The sequence below is a fragment of the Ornithorhynchus anatinus genome, chromosome 15 (genome assembly GCF_004115215.2).
Source record: "Ornithorhynchus anatinus isolate Pmale09 chromosome 15, mOrnAna1.pri.v4, whole genome shotgun sequence".
Classification (NCBI taxonomy): Eukaryota; Metazoa; Chordata; class Mammalia; order Monotremata; family Ornithorhynchidae; genus Ornithorhynchus; species Ornithorhynchus anatinus.
Genome location: NC_041742.1, coordinates 9,566,858 through 9,585,131, shown reverse-complemented (window position 1 = coordinate 9,585,131; position 18,274 = coordinate 9,566,858). Strand labels below are relative to the sequence as shown.

General features: G+C 45.9%; 1 protein-coding gene across 1 annotated transcript in view; it reads right to left on the bottom strand.

Moving 5' to 3' along the window:
• TBCD (tubulin folding cofactor D) overlaps positions 1 to 18,274 on the bottom strand; it is a 207,664-nt gene that overhangs the window by 50,071 nt on the left and 139,319 nt on the right. Inside the window, exons 18-19 of the mRNA XM_029080077.1 lie at positions 12,334 to 12,419; positions 3,293 to 3,373 (exon numbers count right to left, since the gene is read on the bottom strand). Of these exons, the coding sequence (XP_028935910.1) occupies positions 3,293 to 3,373; positions 12,334 to 12,419 (167 nt within the window). The remainder of the gene's footprint in view (positions 1 to 3,292; positions 3,374 to 12,333; positions 12,420 to 18,274) is intronic.

The following is an 18,274-nucleotide window of genomic DNA, read 5'->3' as shown; positions in this document are numbered from 1 at the left end:
CTGTCATTTCTACTGCACTCTCTCAAACGCTTAGTACAGTGCTCCACACTTAGTAAGCACCCAATAAAGACCATTCATTTATTTGGCACGGCACCAACTTGACGAAAAACCATTTCTTTTGGGCCGTGACTGAGTGGTAAGCTTCCTCGTCACTGTAACGTTACCAACAGGAAGCATGGAAATTTGAGAATGGTGGTCTCACCTAGCAAGAGAAGGGTTACTGTGAGAATATGGAGCATATTTTCCTGGAGATCCTTGGGAAGAGAATTCTGAGCTGCGAATGGTTCAGGTGAGGCCCTGAGGAGAGGCCGGGAGTTGGGTTCTATTGCCCGTCAGGATCCATGCTGCTCTGAGACTTAGAACTGCATTCCTTAGTCACCTCAGCACTTATGTCCATATCCATAACCTCTTTGTTTATATTAATGTCTGTCTCCCTCTCTACACTGTAAGCTCCTTGTGGGCAAGGAAGGTGTCTATCAACTTCGTTGTATTGTACGCTCCCAAGTACATAGTACAGTGCTCTGCACACAATAAGCGCTCAACAAATACCACTGATTGATCAAAGAGTGTGTCTGGGCATGTCTCACCCGCTGCCTGGGATAGCACAGGCACTTTCCTATCAGGGCTATGAGGTGGGCTGAATTTCCATGTTATTTCAATTATTCCTTGTCCCCCAGCAGACTGTCCCACAGCAGCTTACTTTGTGCTTCCTTCCTTTTGAGCCCATCCTCATTTGACTGGCAATTTTAACTCCAACTTGAGGCCAAGGATAAGCAGAAGAAAAACAAGCCAGCTCTCCCGAGGATGGGACAACAAAGACACTAGCCACTCACCCAGTGTTTGAAGCCCTACTAAAAATCACACCTCCTCCAAGAAGCCTTCCCTGACTTAATCTCTCATTTCCGCACCTTATACACACTCCCTTGGAGTTGCCTAGGCACCTAAGTACTTTGCCGATCACCCCACCCCTGACCACACAGGACTTATCTTTATACTCTGCCTTTTCCCCTAGCTGAAATGTATTTTTATGTCTCCCCAACTAGACTGTAAGCTCCCTCGGGACAGGGATGGTCTCTGGCAATTCTACTGAGAAGCAGCTTGGCTTAGTGGATAGAGCCCGGGCCTGGGCCTCAGAAAAGCCTGAGTTCTAATCCCAGCTCTGGCATGTCTGCTGCGTGACCCTGGGCTAGTCGCTTCACTTCTCTGGACCTCAGTATTAAGAGTGTGAGCCTCTTGTGGAACAGGGACTGTGTCCTACCTGATTAACTTGTATCTACCCTAGAGCTTAGAACAGTGCTTGGCAGACACCAAAATTATTACTTTTGTCCTATACCCCAAGTACATAACACAGTGTTCTACACATAGTACAATGCTCTGCACCACTGAATGATTGATAATCAATGCCATTGATCCCCAGCTTCCACCCTCTGCCCCGTTGCTGATCTGCCACCACTCTCTCCACGTTGAGAGTTGTGGCTGTAACTCCCCTTTAGACCGTAAGCTCACTGTGGGCAGGGAACGTGTCTGTCTAGTGTTACACTGTACTCTCCCAAGCGCTTGGTATAGTGTTCTGCACACAGTAAGCGCTCCCTAAATACAACTGACCGAGCGAATGAATGGCTGAACAGGCCGTCTGGCTGGATGGCCAGAGGGTCTGACTTGCTTCGTCAGGAGAAAATCTGACCCAACTCTGGCTGTGTTCACGGTTGGCAGCCCTCGCTAACACCCTGGCTGTGTTCTGGATTAGACACTCTACGCTCTCCCTTTGAAGTGCTGGGTTTAATTGCCTCCGAAGGGCTGAGCTACCTTCGGACTGCTACTGTAATTAGCGAAATGGCTTTAAGAGCCTGCTTATCTTGCTCTGACACAGCTTGACGGAGGATGGCTGTCACAGCAGCTTGGATGATGTACACTACACGTCGTGTGTGTGCCTCAGGTCTCCCTGGACAATGTGGGCGGCCATCCTTTGACAAGACCACTGCCTTCACGTCATTACGAGAAAAGACTGAATTTTGGGCCCTGGCAGGGAGGCCGTCTCTGCAACCTGTGTGCCAGCCCACTGAGTCCTGTTCTCCCACTTATGCGGGCAGGGAATCTGACTGCTAGATTGGTGGGTTGTACTCTCCCCAGTGCTTTGCGCATGGCTCTGCACACAGTAAGCATTCAATAAAAACGATTGTTTTAAAAATGGCATGGGTTAAACGCTTACTATGTGCCGGGCACTGTACTAAGTGCTGAGGAAGACATAAGGTAATCAGGTTGGCCACAGTCCATGTCCCAGATGGGGCTCACAGTCTTAATCCCCATTTTACAGATGAGGGAACAGAGGCACAGAGGTCACACAGCAGACATGTGGGGGAGCTGGGATTAGAACCTGGGTTCTTCTGACTCCCAGGCCTATGCTCTATCCCCTAAGCCATGCTGCTTCTCTAGATTTAGACTGTGAGCCTCTTGATTGACAATTTGTATCAATTTGTACCTACCCCAGTGCTTAGAGCAGTGCTTGGCACATAGTAAGGCTTAACTAATACCATGAAAATAATTTTCTTTTAAAAAAAGATCAAACTTGAAACCCTACCCTCAAACAAGCTTTTGCAAGTGTGGCAGATGACTAGGGGTTTTAGGAAGTTTAGTGTATCATTTAGTACAGTGCCTGGAGCGTAGTAAGTGTTTAACAAATACCAAAGAAGGAGCGGGGTCTAATGGATAAAGCCTGGGCCTAGGAGTCAGAAGGACTTGAATTCTAGTTCCAGTTCCTCCACTTGTCTGCTTTGTGGCCTTGGTCAAGTCACTTCTCTGGACCTCAGTTCTCTCATCTGTCAAATGGGGATTAAGATGGTGAGCCCCACTTGGGATAGGGACTGAATCCAACCTCATTACCTTGCATCTACCCCAGCATTAGAATAGTGCCTGGCACCTACTAAGTGCTGAATACCATAACAAAAAATGAAAATGAAAGTACACCAAGAATGTAAGGGAGCAAGAGTGATGCAGTCAGAGCTCCTGATACCCGATCAGATTCATTCCCTCATAAAGGGGAAGAACAAGAAGATATTGGTTTGCAGGCTGTCAGGGGGGTGAGAACCAACTGCTGCCTGAGAAAGAGTAAGCCCATGCTGGACAGGAACTGTGCCCATCCTGATTTGTTTGTATCCACCCCAGCGCTTAGTACAGTGCCTGGCACATACTGTAATCCCCCAAGAGCTAAGTACTGTGCTCTGCTCATAGTAAGTGCTCAATAAATACCACCGATTGACTGATTAACGAACGCCCCCCTCCACGATGAACATACCCATCCCAGTGGTTGATCTTCATGCTGATGAGGTGATCAATCATGGGCTGGGTGTACTCGGGGAAGCCGGCAATGTAAACGCTGAAACGGAAAGCGGATACGGTTATTTCTGGTGCAAAGCCGGAGCCGGCTGCTTGGGAGAGAAAACTGCATTCCTGTAACCCTTAGATGGTGCCGAGATTCAACCGCCCCTGCCGTTGTGAGAGACAAAGTGTTTAGATAAAAGCTCACTGTGGGAAGAGAATGTGGCTACCAGCGCTGTTGTATCGTACTGTCCCAAGTGCTTAGTACAGTACCTGGGACACGGTAAGCGCTCAACGAATGCCAATGATTGCCTGACTGATGGGTCCAGCACTATTACAAAGCTTTATAACGTTGCAAAAGAATGAAGAAATGCGAAATATTGGACAGTACGGTGGAGGCAGAAGGCCTCGATTAATGCTGCATCCATCTACATTCCTGCTTCGTCTCACCCCAAATCTCCTTGTTTCGACCCATGGATCATGTTGTACCAGCCCAGGCAGGTGTTGTAGGAAGGATATTCCCTAATTTTTCTGTTGTGATATAAGTCCATTGTGGACGGGGACTGTCCCTCTTTGTTGCTGAACTGTACTTTCCAAGCGCTTAGTACAGTGTTCTGCACACAGTAAGCACTCAATAAACACAACTGAATAAATGAATGGCTTAAGCAGTATGGCCCAATGGAAAGAGCCCAGGCTTGGGAGTCAGAAGGACCTGGATTCCAATCCTGGCTCTGCCACTTGTCTACTGTGTGACCCTGGGCAAGACATTTCACTTCTCTGGGTCTCAGTTCCTTCAACTGCCAGCTAGGGATTAAGACTGTGAGCTCTGTATGGGAGAGGTGTGTCCAACTAGCTAGTCAAAGAGATTACACCCTAATGGGGAGGCAGGTATGTAAATACTTTTAAAAAGAGGAAACCATATAAAACAAGATAATAACAAAAGTGATGAAATAGAAACAATAAACACAATGAGCAAAGAAAAGGCACAAAACCAAATAGATAAAGTAATATACAACTGAATAAACATGTATCCATAAGCTGAGTAGCAGCATGGAAAGAAGACTGGCCTGGGAAGTCAGAGGAGCTGGGTTCTAATCCCAGGTCCTGCTGTATGACCTTGGGAAAGTCACTTCACTTCTCAGTGCCTCAGTTTCCTCATCTGTAAAATGGGGATTCAATAACTGTTGTCCTTCCTACTTAGATTGTGAGGCCCATGTGGACAGAGACAGTGTCCAACCTGATTGTCTTTTAACTACTCCAGTTACTCTGGTGTTTGACATATAGTGAACACCTAGCAAATAATAGTAATAATGATAATAATGATAGTATTTGTTAAGCACTTACTATGTGCCAAGCACTGTTCTAAGCACTGGAGTGGATACAAGGTAATCAGGTTGTCCCTCATAGGGCTTGCAGTCTTCATCCCCATTTTACAGATGAAGGAACTGAGACACAGAGAAGTAAAGTGATATGGAAATTAATCAATCAATTAATGGTATTTATTGAGTGCTTACTAATGTGCAGAGTACTATACTAAGTGCTTAGGAGAGTACAACAGAATTAGTGGATACATTTCCCATCCATAATGAGTTTACAGTCTAGAGGAGGAGACAGACATTCATATAAATAATCCCAGCTTCGCCACTTCTCTGCTTTGGGACCCCAGGCAAATCACTTAGCTTCTCTGTGCCTCACTGTCCTCGTCTGTAAAAGAGAGATAAAGCATGTGAGCTCCATGTGGCTCAAGGACTGTGTCCAACCTGATTATCTTATATCTACCCTAGCACTTAGTACAGTGCCTGGCAAATAATAAGAGAATAACCTATACCACAAAAAACTGCAGAGCTGAAACGCCCTTGGATTCGCAGGGATGATAGCAAATATTTCCACCCGCTGATCTATCTCGGCCTGGATTTACCTGCTCTGAAGGAAGGGTGAGGTGAGTCACACTCACTAGCACGCTCCCATGTGTTTTTTCGGAATTGAGTATTGCCAAAAGGAGGCCAAGATCTCAAAGTTATCTCACCGCCGCCTTCCCCTGCAGGTACACACAAACAAACCCACGGTACCTTGACAACTGGTCAAGATTTTCCATCACTGGTGCAGTTCTCTAGCTGAAATTCAATGGGTATTGCTTTTCAAAGTGGCTGCCTTCTTTTTTAAATGGTGTTTGTTAAGTACTTACTATATGCCAGGCACTGTATTAGGCTCTGGGTATAAGATAATCAGGTTGGACACAATCCATGTCCAATATGGGACTCACAGTCTTAATCCCCATTGTCTAATGAGGTAACAGGCACAGAGAAGTTAAGTGACAGGCCCAAGGTCACACAATGGACAAGTGGCGAAGTTGGTATTAGAACCCAGGTCCTTCAGACTCCCAGAACTGTGCTCTACGCACTAGGCTACACTGCTTCTCCTTTGGGCACCCTTCCCCAGAAGCACACTGTGGGCAGAGAATGTGTCTACAAACTCAAGTCAGCCAAGCAGTCAACTGCATTTATTGAGCACTTACTGTGTGCAAAGCACAATATTAAGTTCTTGGGATAGTACGACACAACAATAAACAGACCCATCCCCTGCCCACAGCAAGCTTAGGGTCTGGAGGGGGAGACAGACATTAATAAAACTAAATAAATTACAGATATGGACATAACTGCTATAGGGCTGGGAGGGGAGATGAATAAAGGGAGAAAGTCAGGGTGACACAGAAGGGAGTGGGGGGAAGAGGAAAGGAGGTCTTAGTCAGGGAAGGCCTCTTGGAGGAGATATGCCTTCAATAAGGCTTTGAAGTGAAGGAGAGTAATTGTCCATCAGATACGAGGAGGGAGGGCGTTTCAGGCCAGAAGCAGGATGTGGGCAAAGGGTCAGTTGCGAGATGGATAAGATCGAGGTACAGTGAGAAGGTTAGCATTAGAGAAGAGAGGTGTGCTGTAGAAGGAGAGTAGTGAGGTGATTGAGTGCTTTAAACCCAGTGATGAGGAGTTTCTGTTTGATGTCGATGCAGATGGGCAACTGTATTCTCCCAAGTACTTAATACAGCGCTCTGTACACAATAAGTGTTCAATAAATACCATGGATTGATGGACTGTACACAAAAAGTGCTCAATAAATACTGATTTCTGGTCATTTACCACTTGAAAAGACCAGTTTGTCTGAGAAGGCGACACTCTCCAAATACCAAACTCCCTCCGGGAATCTCAAAGGAAAGGCTCCATTAACCGAGAGGCAGAGAGCAATATCTCCTTCAAGCCAAGTGCCATTAGGAACCTGGATATCATTTCCTGGAGGTGGGGAATAGCAGGGAGCAGGTTGATGCTGTTTTAAAATAACGGTGCTCAAGAGCACTATCTACAACCAGCACTTAGTACAGTGCCTGGCACATAGGAAGCACTTAACAAGTACCATCACTGTCATTATTAATAACAGAACGCTGGGGTGGCAGGCTCTAATATGGTCACGGGCATCAAATTAGCTGTTTCTACACCCACGTCACGTCTCTTGCCACTGAACCCACCGACAGAATTGATGACAACTGAAATTTGAGCTATTTAATGCCAGGTCTTGTTTGCAGAGGGAGATGGCAAATAAGTTAGTCCACCGATTAAAGGAAGGAATAGCCAAGACAGTAAAAGGATGGGAAATCGAGAAAAAGGGGCTTGGTTTTGAGAAAAGAAAAAGACAGCCTGTGTATGGTATTTAGCTGCTCCAGTTGACTAAATCATGTACTGGATAGAGCACGGGCCTGGGAGTCAGAAGGTCATGGGTTCTAACCCTGGTTCCGCCACTGTGACCTTGGCCAAGTTACTTTACTGCTCTGGGCCTCAGTTACCTTATCTGTAAAACGGGGACTGAAATTGTGAGCCCCACTTGGGACAGGGATTGTGTCCAACCTGATTTGCTTGTATCTACCCCAGCACTTTGTACAGTGCCTTGCACATAGTAAACACTTAACAAATCCCATAATTATAATTACTATCTACTGTGCAAAAAAAAAAAAAAAGACTGTGCCAACCAGGCACAGACTCAACCCACAGCTGAGGGGCTATGAAGAAGCAGGAGAAGCAGGGTAGCCTAGTGGAAAGAGCATAGGAGCCAAAATTAGACCTGATTTTGCCTGGACAGTCCAAAACTTTGGAAGTCAATCATATTTATTGAGCTCTTACTGTGTGCAAAGCACTATACTAAGCATTTGGGAGAGTGCAATACAATAGTGTAACAGACACATTCCCTGCCCTCTAGGTGATTATAGAAAATACACACGTCTCAAAATTGGGCTCCCTGAATAAGCTAGTCAATTTACTTTGGATAACCCCCAGACAACTGCCTAGAATCCATTAGGTCTAACGTACCTTCCTGCCGAGAAACCTCCCATTTTCAATGTAGATTATTATTATTACTAATGTTGTTCTCGTATTTGTCGATGATGATGAGGATAGTATTTGTGAAGTGCAAATGTGTCAATCACTGTTCTAAGCACTGGGGTAGAAACAATCTAATCAGGTTGGACACAGCCCCTGACCCACATCGGTTCACAGCCTTAATCCCCATTTTACAGATGAGACAACTGAGGCACAGAAAAGCAAGTGATTCGCCCAAGGTCACATAGCAGGCAGGTGGCAGAGCCGTGACTAGAATCCAGGTCCTCTGATTCCCAGGCCTGTGCTCTTTCCACTAGACCACAGTGCTCCATGTTGTAAATGGGCTACAAATAACCACACTGAAATTCTGATAAAAAAGCCCACCACAATTTGCAACCGGTCCTTACTACTGGCCATCGGCATAAGGCTAGCAGAATTTTCAACCTCCACTAGTTGTAAGAATTTGACTCCTTACACATAGGGCAGTTGGAACACATAGGAAAGTTCTCTCTTCCCTTTATACTGTGACCCCCATGTGGGACAGGGACTGTGTCCTATCAGATTATCTTTTATCCACCCTCATAAGCACTTGACATATCGCCATTGCTATTACTTTCTCTAGAAATGTATCTGAAGGGTTCAAAAATACAAGTGAACACCTCTCACCCAGAAGGTGGCTACATGCTGACAAAATACCAGAAATTCAAGAAACGTGCCAAAACCGCCCTGGTGATTCTGATATAAACTGTCCTTCTCCAAATGCTCTATTTTCCACAAACCAAAGTCTTGTATCCGTTCCGGTTCTATGCTAGTGTGGCTGCACTGAGTCACATTTAAACACTGGTTGTCCCTTTAGGCACTGATTATTAGTGTGCATTGTTCGGGAAGGGAGTTAGCCAAAGTACAAACACTGCCCCTTCAATGCCACTGCAGGGCCTTGATCCTGTATGTCAGGTTTGGTTCGTTTTCCACAAACATTTAACTTCAGCCTCACATGTCTTGGCATGATCTCGTGCCAGTTTATATGTCTAGCTTTCCCAATTCATTTATTTCCATATTGCCTACAAATAAAAACCAGGTTTTTACCCATAGATGATAATGATGATAACACTAATGATAATACTTGTCTGCTGTGCAATCTTGGGCAAGATGTCTAACTTCTCTGTGCCTCGGTTCCCTCATTCGTAAAATGGAGATTAAGACTTTGAACCCTCGGTGGGAAGGGACTGTGTCCAACCTCATTAGTTTGTATCTACCCCAGTGCTTAGAACAGTGGCTGGCACACAGTAAGCGCTTAACAAATAACATCATTAATAATTTTGGTATCTGTTAAACTGAACACTGCACGAAGTATTGGGGTAGAAGATATTGGAAAATCAGATCAAAAACAGTCCCCTGTCCCACATGGGGCTCCCAGTTTAAATAGGAGGGAGAATTACTATCTAAACCTCATTTTACAATCAATCAATTGTATTTATTGAGCGCTTACTTTGTTCCATGTGCTGTACTGAGCGCTTGGAAGAGTACAGTTTAACAATATCCCACACACATTCCCTGTTGACAATGAGCTTATAGTCTAGAGAGGGGGACAAATTAATATAAAGAAGACTGTGGGGCTGAGGATGGGGCGAATAAAGGGCACAAATTCAAATGCAAGGGCGATTCAAAAGGGAGAGAGAGGGAATAGGGTAAAAGAGGGTTAAGTCAGGGAGCCTTCTTGGAGGAAATGTGATTTTTAATAATGCTTTGAAGGTGGAGAGAGTGACTGTCTCTCAAACATGAAGCAGGGAGTTCCAGGCCAGAGGCAAGACATAGGCAAGGGGTTGGCAGCGAGATAGATTAGAATGTGGTACAGTGAGTGGGTTGGTATTAGAGGAGTGAAGTGTGCGGCCTGGGCTGTAGTAGAAAATCGGTGAGGTAAGATAGGAGGGGGTAAGGTGATAAGGAGATGGCAAGGAGTTTCTGCTTGATGCAGAGGTGGATGGGCAACCACTGGAGGTTTCTGAGGAAGAGAGAAATGTGGACTGAATGGTTTTGTAGAAGGATGATCCAGGCAGCAGACTGAAGTATGCATTGGAGACAGAAGGCAGGTAGGTGAGTGAGGAGGCAGATGCAATAGCCAAGCCAGGATAGGATAAGTGTCTGGATCAACAAGGTAGCTGTTTGGATGGAAAGGAAAGGGAATTAAGTGCCCAAGGAGTCTCAGCAGGCAAGTGGTGGAGCTGGGATTAGAACCCAGGTCCCCTGACTCTGAGGCTCACGTTCTTTCCACTAGGCCACGCTGCTTCTCAATCCTTCAAACAGCCTAGATAAAATGATCCTCCGAAGTAGATCTTTGGTTCAACTGAGTTCAAATGAAAGAGTCTAAAGTTTAACATTCATCCCTCCTGAAATAAATAACCCTTGCCTTTATCGTGTGCCCAGCAATGGATACAACCCTGGGCGGAGTCCTGAAAAGTTAGATAAACAGGACCCAATCGCAGAGAGTGCAGTGTGTCTCACCCTTACCCTGGGCGAGGAAACTGAGCTCCAGAAAGGCTAAGTGCCATGCCCATAACCAGGCCGTAGCAGCACTGGGAATACAACTTGGGTCTGATTATCTTCTCTCTACCCGAGTGCTTAGTACAGTGCTTGGCACATAGCTCTTAACAAACACCACAATCATTATTAAAAGCCCTGACTTCTGGTCACCTAGACTGTGATTCTGTTGTGGGCTAGGCTGTTTAATGTTCTATTGTAAGGTCCCAAGAGCTTAGTACAGTGCTGTGAACTCAGTAAGCACTCAATGAATATGACTGAATGAATGAATGGACCTACGCACTTTCTGCTGAAGCCACCCACTCAGAACAGGTACATAAAGAACCATGGACAAAACTGAAATAACAGAAATAGCTCTCTTGCCCCGATTTCTAGATCAGGTGAAAAAAGATGCATGTCAAACGGTGCTTGTTAATTCCTTGACTCCAGGTTTCTCACTCACCACTCAACATCCATCTCTTTCACGTTTCTCCCAAACTATCTGCAGAGGCATGGGAGAGAACTCTTTGCAACAAAAAATGCTACTCTTCCCTTCCTCTTAGAATTCATTTGGGATTCAAAGTCAAGTAACCACTAGCCAGCAGAAACCATCGTATCCCGCAGGGAAAGAATTTCGGTTTTGGGCTGTGAAATGCCTTTAACTCACAGGATGGCTCTAGCGCAGAAAAGTGGAGCTTAAAAACCAATACTAGGGCTTCATAAATATATATGAAAAAATTAAGTCGTTTGAAAATTTTTTCATTAGGGAAGCAACATGGCCCAGTGGAAAGAGCATGGTCCCAGGAGTCGGAGGACCTGGGTTCTAATCCCAGCTCTGCCAGTTGTCTGCGGGGTGACCTTGGGCAACTTTCTTAACTTCTCTGTGCCTCAGTTCCCTCATGTAAAATGGTGATTAAGACTGTGAGGCCCACGTGGGACAGGGCCTGCATCCAACCTGATAAACGGTATCTATCCCAGGGCTTAGAACAGTGCTTGGCACATAGTAAGTGCTTAACAAATACCATCTCATTATTATTATCTGCTGTGTGACTTGGAGCAAGTCACTTAATCTTTTTGCCTCAATTCTTCTGCTGACCCTCCTACTTTGACTGTGAGCCCCATATAGGACAGGGACCGTGTCCCAACCTAATTCACCTGCATCTACCTCAGAGTTTAGAAAAGTGTTTGACGTACAGTAAGTGCTCAACATATACAATACAAAAAAGGGGACACTAATGATGAAAGGCCCAGGTTTCTGGCCTGTCTGGGCAGCTCAGAGCCAATGACTTGTTCCTTCTGGTAAGAACAGAATGACAGAACGTTCACCTGCTCCCTTCCCACTAGGCCCATCTCAGGGTCTTTGGGAAGAGAGGCCTTTTGCTATAAGGGTAAGAGGGGCTCCCTCATCTCACCTGCAGCCTTGGCCCCAGCTGGGGTCATTAGTGTCAGAAGAAGCACAAACAGAACCTAACTAACCTCCCCAACTTTTTAATGGTATTTGTTAAGTGCCTACTTTGTGATGGGCCCTGTTCTAAGCACTGGGGTAGAAGTTCATCAGATTGGACACAGTCCCTGTCTTAATTTTCATTTTACACCTGAAGGAACTGAGGCTCCAAAAAGTGCCTCAGACAGAAGAAAAATGACAGAACCGGGATTAGAACCCAGGTCCGTGCTCTCTCCACTAGGCCATGCCGCTTCCCTGCTACCTTGACTGGGAGCCCCACAGGCCTGGGAGTCAGAGGATCTGGGTTCTAATCTTAGCTCTGCCAATTGCTTGCTGTATGACTTTGGGCAACTCACTTAACTTCTCTTTGTCTCACTTCTCCTGTTCTCCCTCTTACCTAGACTGCGAGCCCCATGTGGGACATGGATTATGTCCAAACTGATTATCTTATATCTACCCAAATGCTAAATGCAGAGCCACCACAAAGTAAGCACTCAACAAACACCACAATTATTATTATTAAGAAACCTGAGGTGGAGTGGCCAGGAACAGCTTCAACTTCTGTTCTTAACTTTTCCAATGTTCATCGTGCTGATGCTTGGGCATTTCCCAGCAAGCAGGAAATGCAGGAAATTTGGCAGGCCCTGTCCTGAAGCCCAAGTTTCACAGTTGGAAATGGCAAAGATGGAAACTCACCTTATGCTGAGGAAACAATTAGCTTTGTTACCAACGGCGAAATAGTCAGCCTCAGTCAGGATGTCGATGCCATGGGGGAAGGTGCCCTGGAGGTGGGGGGAAAGGAGAAAAATGACTGAGGAAGGATAATTCTCAGAAGCAATGTCAGAAAACCTTCCCTGACTAAGCCCTCCTTTTCTCTTCTCCCACTCCCTTCTACGTTGTCCTGACTTGCTTTATTCAGTTCCCCCTCCCAGCCCCACAGCACTTATGTTCAGATCTGTCATTTGTTTACTTATATTAATGTCTGTCTCCTCCGCAGACTGTAAGCACGTTGTGGGCAGGGATCGTGTCTGTTTATTGTTATATTGTGCTGTCCCTGGTGCTTAGTACAGTGCTCTGCACAAAGTAAGAGCTCAATAAATACGACTGAATGAATACGTACACCAACTGGATTTTGCTTTTTAAAACTTTAAAACTTTTGCTTTTTACATATGATTCAAAAATCATATGTAACGTTCTAAGAAGAGTAATGTCATCTGCCTGCTGACAATGAAATGTATGTTTGGAAGCCAAAATTCAGGGAACTCAATCCATCAATAATATTTATTGAGCACTTACTGTGTGCAGAGCACCGTACTAAGTGCTTGGGAGAGTACAATACACCAAAGGTAGCTAGCACATCCCTGCCCACAACAAACGTAGAGTCTAGTGGAAAAGGGGACATGATAATAATGGTATTGGTTAAGCACTTATTATTTGTCAGACACTGGACATAAAAATCTATCAATGGAAAGGAATCAACTCTCTAAGTCCGGGCATGGCACATGCAATCTGACCTATGAGGCTGGCTGGCACAGCTTGTCCTATGCCCATGCTCTTGGACAGAGGAGGTGGGCACACAACTTCAGTGGATGGACAGTATTGGACACATAGTAATCACTTAAGTTCCTCTCCAGTTATTAAGACTGAACATAAGTCTCCTGTCAGAGGCCCAAAGAGGGGAAGAGAATCCTTATTCTCCTCTTCTAGCTTCTGACTGATCATTCTGTTCTATCTCCCCTTCTAAACTGAAAGCTCAGTTTGGGCAGGGAACACATCTACCAGTTCTGCTATACTGTACTCTCTCAAGTGCTTAGTACAGTGCTCTGCAAATATAATGCTCCATAAGTATGACTGACTTCTGTGGGAATATGCCTGCCAACTCTGTTGCATAGTACTCTCCCAAGTGCTTAGTAGAGTGCTCTGCCCATACCGAGTGCGCCAAAAATACTACGGATTCATTCTGCTGCCTGCCACCCCCTTTAAAGTGACTCTCTCAGACAGGGCTGGAGGGAGTGGTAAAATGCCTGCTGGTTCCTGTCAGCTGCCATTTCCCGCACCCAGCACGGAAGGCCCAGGTGGCACAGGGGCAACACCCAGTACCAGAGCAATCAACCAATGGTATTTACAGAGCACTCACTCTGTGCAGAGCACTGTCTTAAGCGTTTGAGACAGTACAGTACAAGTGAGTAGGTAGACATGTTCCTTGCCCACAACGGGTTTACGGTCTAGAGTTGCATTCAGAGCAACTCTAAATGTCCTTGGCTGGGCAAAGAAAGAGCGGTTTCACATTCCACCGCTGCCCTGCATGCCCACGGTGACCCCTTTTAATGTGGCCCAACCAAGATGGTGCTCTCCCTCAGTAAGCACCTAAGTGCCCTCTCTCTGAACATAGTAGGGTGAGTCAGGCTCAATGCAAACGAGTTTGGAAACCTTCAGGCATCAACTCTGATGGTAATATCTGGTATTTTCTCCCTGGGTTTCAATCTACTTTAACGCCATTACTGTTTTCTAGGTTGACCTATACCCACAATTTCACATTGCAACAGATTCCCTTTGTAACCAGTCATGTCTAAACACAACTGCCTACTCTGTCTTCACCTGCAACAATTACATCTTTTTTAGATATATACAGAAACTTCCCAGCAACTTGGGGTCGTCTCTTCTTCCAAGAAGGTTTTGTAATTCCGACGACCTTGATCTGGCACTAGAGAAACCCACCGTCAGCTCACTAAGCTCTCTGAGAACCATTTCAACCACTTCATTAGTTTTTTCCTTAGAGAGGGTGCTTACTGATGTCCCCTGGGGATGGGGAGACTGGGAAGCTAATGCTGTTTTAGTTAGTAATACTATTATTATTACTATTGTAATAACTGCTAAATGCTTAATATTTCTTCAGCACTGATCTAAGCGCAAGTTAATCAGGTTGGACACAGTCCCCGTTTCAGTTGGGACTCAGTCTAAATGGGAAGGGGAATGGGTATTTAATTGGTGCTGTGAGGTTTTTGTGGGCAGGGAACATGACTACCAAATCTCCCAAATGCTTAGTACAGTGCTCTGCACACACTAAGTGCTCGATAAATAAGATTGATTGATTGCTTGAGGATGTCCATCTCCGAGATCCGCCCTTTCCACCACCTTGTTCATCCTGATTTGGTTGCTGCTTGTAGTTGTGGCCCATCGTTATCATTATCTTCATCACTCAGTCAATCAACTGTATTTATTTCCGGAGTTCAGAGCACTGTACTAAGCCCTTTGGAGAGTCCAATGTAACAGACACATTTCCTGACCATAGTGAGCTTACAGTCTATCATGTCCCTGGACTGTGAACCCCAGAAGGGACATGGCCTGATATGTTTTTAATCCACCGGAGAGTTTAGCACGGTATTCGGCACAGAGTCCGTGCTTGATAAATCCGATAACTTACTAACATTATTGAAAGAAGCATTGTTCACAATCAATCATTTGTATTTCCTGAGCCCTTCCTGCGTGCACAGCGCTGCACTAAGCGCTTGGAAGAGCACAATTTCCAGGACTGTGAACGTGGTCTGAGGATCAGAGAATCTAGGCACTTCTAGAAAATGGGCAGATGTTTTCAAGGCAAATTTTAAAAAGCCCTCAGCTACTGTGCTCTCCCAAGTGCATAGTGGAGTGTTCTTCACACAGTAAGCTCCCAATAAATGCCACTGACTGATCAGCCAAGTCCATAGGCTAAGAGCAGAGAGTTCCTCATTGCAACCAATTACAAAATGAGTCACAAGCATTTCTGATGGATTAAGCCAGGGTATGAGTTTAATTGTTACAGTCCAAAGAGGTAGGTTTTTATCTGTCATTAAATAAGAGACTCTCTTGGATCTTTGGACAGAGTCTGATCTTTGCAAGTGACAGGAAACCACTGGGGCTTTTCAACTACAACTTTTCAGAGGCAACTGCCTTTATATAAGCCCAAAGACTCCTCCCTCACCTCTGGCTACCCCTCAGCATTGGCTTTAAAGCCCTCAATCACCTTACCCCCTCCTACCTCACCTCACTACTCTCCTACTACAACCCAGTCAGCACACTCCACTCCTCTAATGCCAACCTTCTCACTGTACCTCAATCACAACTATCTCACCGCCAACCTCTCGCCCACGTCCTGCCTCTAGCCTGGAATGCCCTTCCTCCTTTTATCCTTCAGACAATTACTCTCCCCGGCTTCATAGCCTTATCGAAGGCACATCTCCTCCAACAGGCCTTCCCCAACTAAGCCTTTTTTTCTTCTTCTCCCTCCCCCTTTTGCATTGACCTGACCTGCTCCCTTTATTCATCCCCCCTCTCAGCCTCACACCACTTATGCACATATCTGTCATTTTATTTATTTATGTTGTCTGTCTCCCCCTCTACACTGTAAGCTCATTGTGGGCAGGGAATGTATCTGTCATAATGCTATAGGGTACTCTTCCAAGCACTTAGTACAGGGCACCGCACAGAGTAAGTGTTCAATAAATATGATTAACTGATTGAATGACTAGTCACCTGGTTTCTAACTTTTTGGCTTTGTAACCCCACTTGAGGTGAGCAGCGACTGACCAGAAACACAGCCTGGCCCTGATGGCTCCACCAAGGGTCAACGCTGCTGCGTTCTGACTGGCTGACCCAGATTCGAGATGGTACAGGGCAAGACGCCCTCCAGACAGGAGAAGAAAGCTTAGCTCCCTATGCCCGGAGCCAGGGCAACTGGAGAAGCTCCAGCCGCCCAAGCAGGCTCCACCCGTGCTCAGAGGCGTCTGACTCCAGGTGGTGAAACAGTGCTCGCATTACCTTTAGAGAAGCAGCGTGGCCTCGTGGAAAGAGCACAGGCCTGGGAGTCAGAGGACCTGAGTTCTAATCCCAGCTCTGCCACTTGCTTGCTACGTCGCCTTGGACAAGTCCCTTAACTTCTCCAGGGCTCAGTTTCCTCAGCTGGAAAATGGAGATTCTAGACCTGTTCTCCCTCCTACTTAAAACTGTGAGTCCCCATGTCCTACCTAATTGACTCGTTCCTACCCCAGTGTTTGACAGAGTAAGCACTTAACAAGTACCATGAAACAAACAAACCCTTCCCACCATCCAAAGAGAAATCATGGATGGAAAAAAGCTCTGTTGGTGGAGGTCAAGATGACCATCGCAGGTTCCGACTGCTGGGAATATCGGAAGATTAGCAGCATCCCAGGATGGGCCAGTTCCAATTTTGGTCTGGCATTATAATGATAATAATGATAACTGCCAAAAACTGTGGTATCCGTTAAGCGTTTACAATGTACCATGCACTGTACTAAATTAGGGTAGGTACAAGAGAAGCAGGTCAAACAGAGTTCCTGTCCTTCATTGGACACCCAATCCAAGGGGGAGGGAGAACAGGTATTAGCTCTCCATTTTACAAATGAGGAAACTGAGAAATTAAGTGACTTACCCAAGGACATACAGCAGGCCAGCAGCAGAGCCTGGATTAAAACTCAGGTCTTCGGACTACCAACCCCGGGCTCTTTCCACTAGGCCATGCTGCCTCCCCTCTCTCTCTCCTCTTCTCTCCATTTGCTTTCCCCACTTTTCTTTCCCTCTCCAGTTCCACGCTTGTTGCTGTTCCTTTTATGTTAAAATTGTCCCCTAGGATCCTTTCCCAAAAGCAGGTCAAAACGCCCTGCTCTACAGCTCCACAATCAAGCCGACTCCCAAACCCTTTGTGAGGCCACTGGGCTCTGTTCAAGAGCAACCAAATAACACCATGAGGAGAGGACCCTTGAGTGTGGAGTGATGAGATCTCCGCTCATCCACCCTCTAGCTCCACAGCTTAAAGGACAAAAAGCACTTTGAGGTCTCTGGGAGAAGGATGCTGCCGGAATGGTAATTACCATAAACAGTAAAAGCTTCTTCCAGAGGGAAATGGAATGATTTCATTATATGGATAAGCTTTATTCTCCACGCCCCCCCACCACCCCCCCCTTTTTTTTTTCCAAAAAGACTAGAATTAAAGCATAGGATGGATAATGAACCTGGAAACGTGGCAGGGTTTGCTTGTGACTTACACAACAGTGCTCTCAGAGCACGTTTCTCCCTCACTGCAGAGATGGTGAGCACTCCAAGGTGGTTACAATCTTGTGGCTTACAGGGAAGCTCTTGAGGGCTGAGAACGCGTCTGTTTATTGTTGTATTGTACCCTTCCTGGAGCATAATACAGTGTTCTGCAAGCAGTAAGTGCTCGATGAATACAACTGAGTGACTGACTGACTGACTGGAAGGGCCGGGTTCTGGGAGTCGGAGGACCCGTGGTCTAATCCCAGCTCCGCCACTTTTCTTCTGAGTTGCCCATGGGCAAATTACTTCACTTCTATGTTTCCTCATCTGTAAAATGGGGATCCAAATCCTGTTCTCCCTCTTATTTAGACTGAGAGCCCCACGTGGGACAGGGAACTGTGTCCCAACCTGATTATCTTGCATTACCCTAGCGCTTAGTACACTACTTGGCATATAATATGCACTTAATAAACCCCACTGTTGTTGTTGTTATCATTTAGCAATGCGCCCTTTGCGACTGTGTCCAGCGGCCTCTTGCAATGTGTTGCGAATCTCTGTGAGTCTGGACCCCCGTTTCTCACCCCTTGGACCATTACTGTAGCTCTCT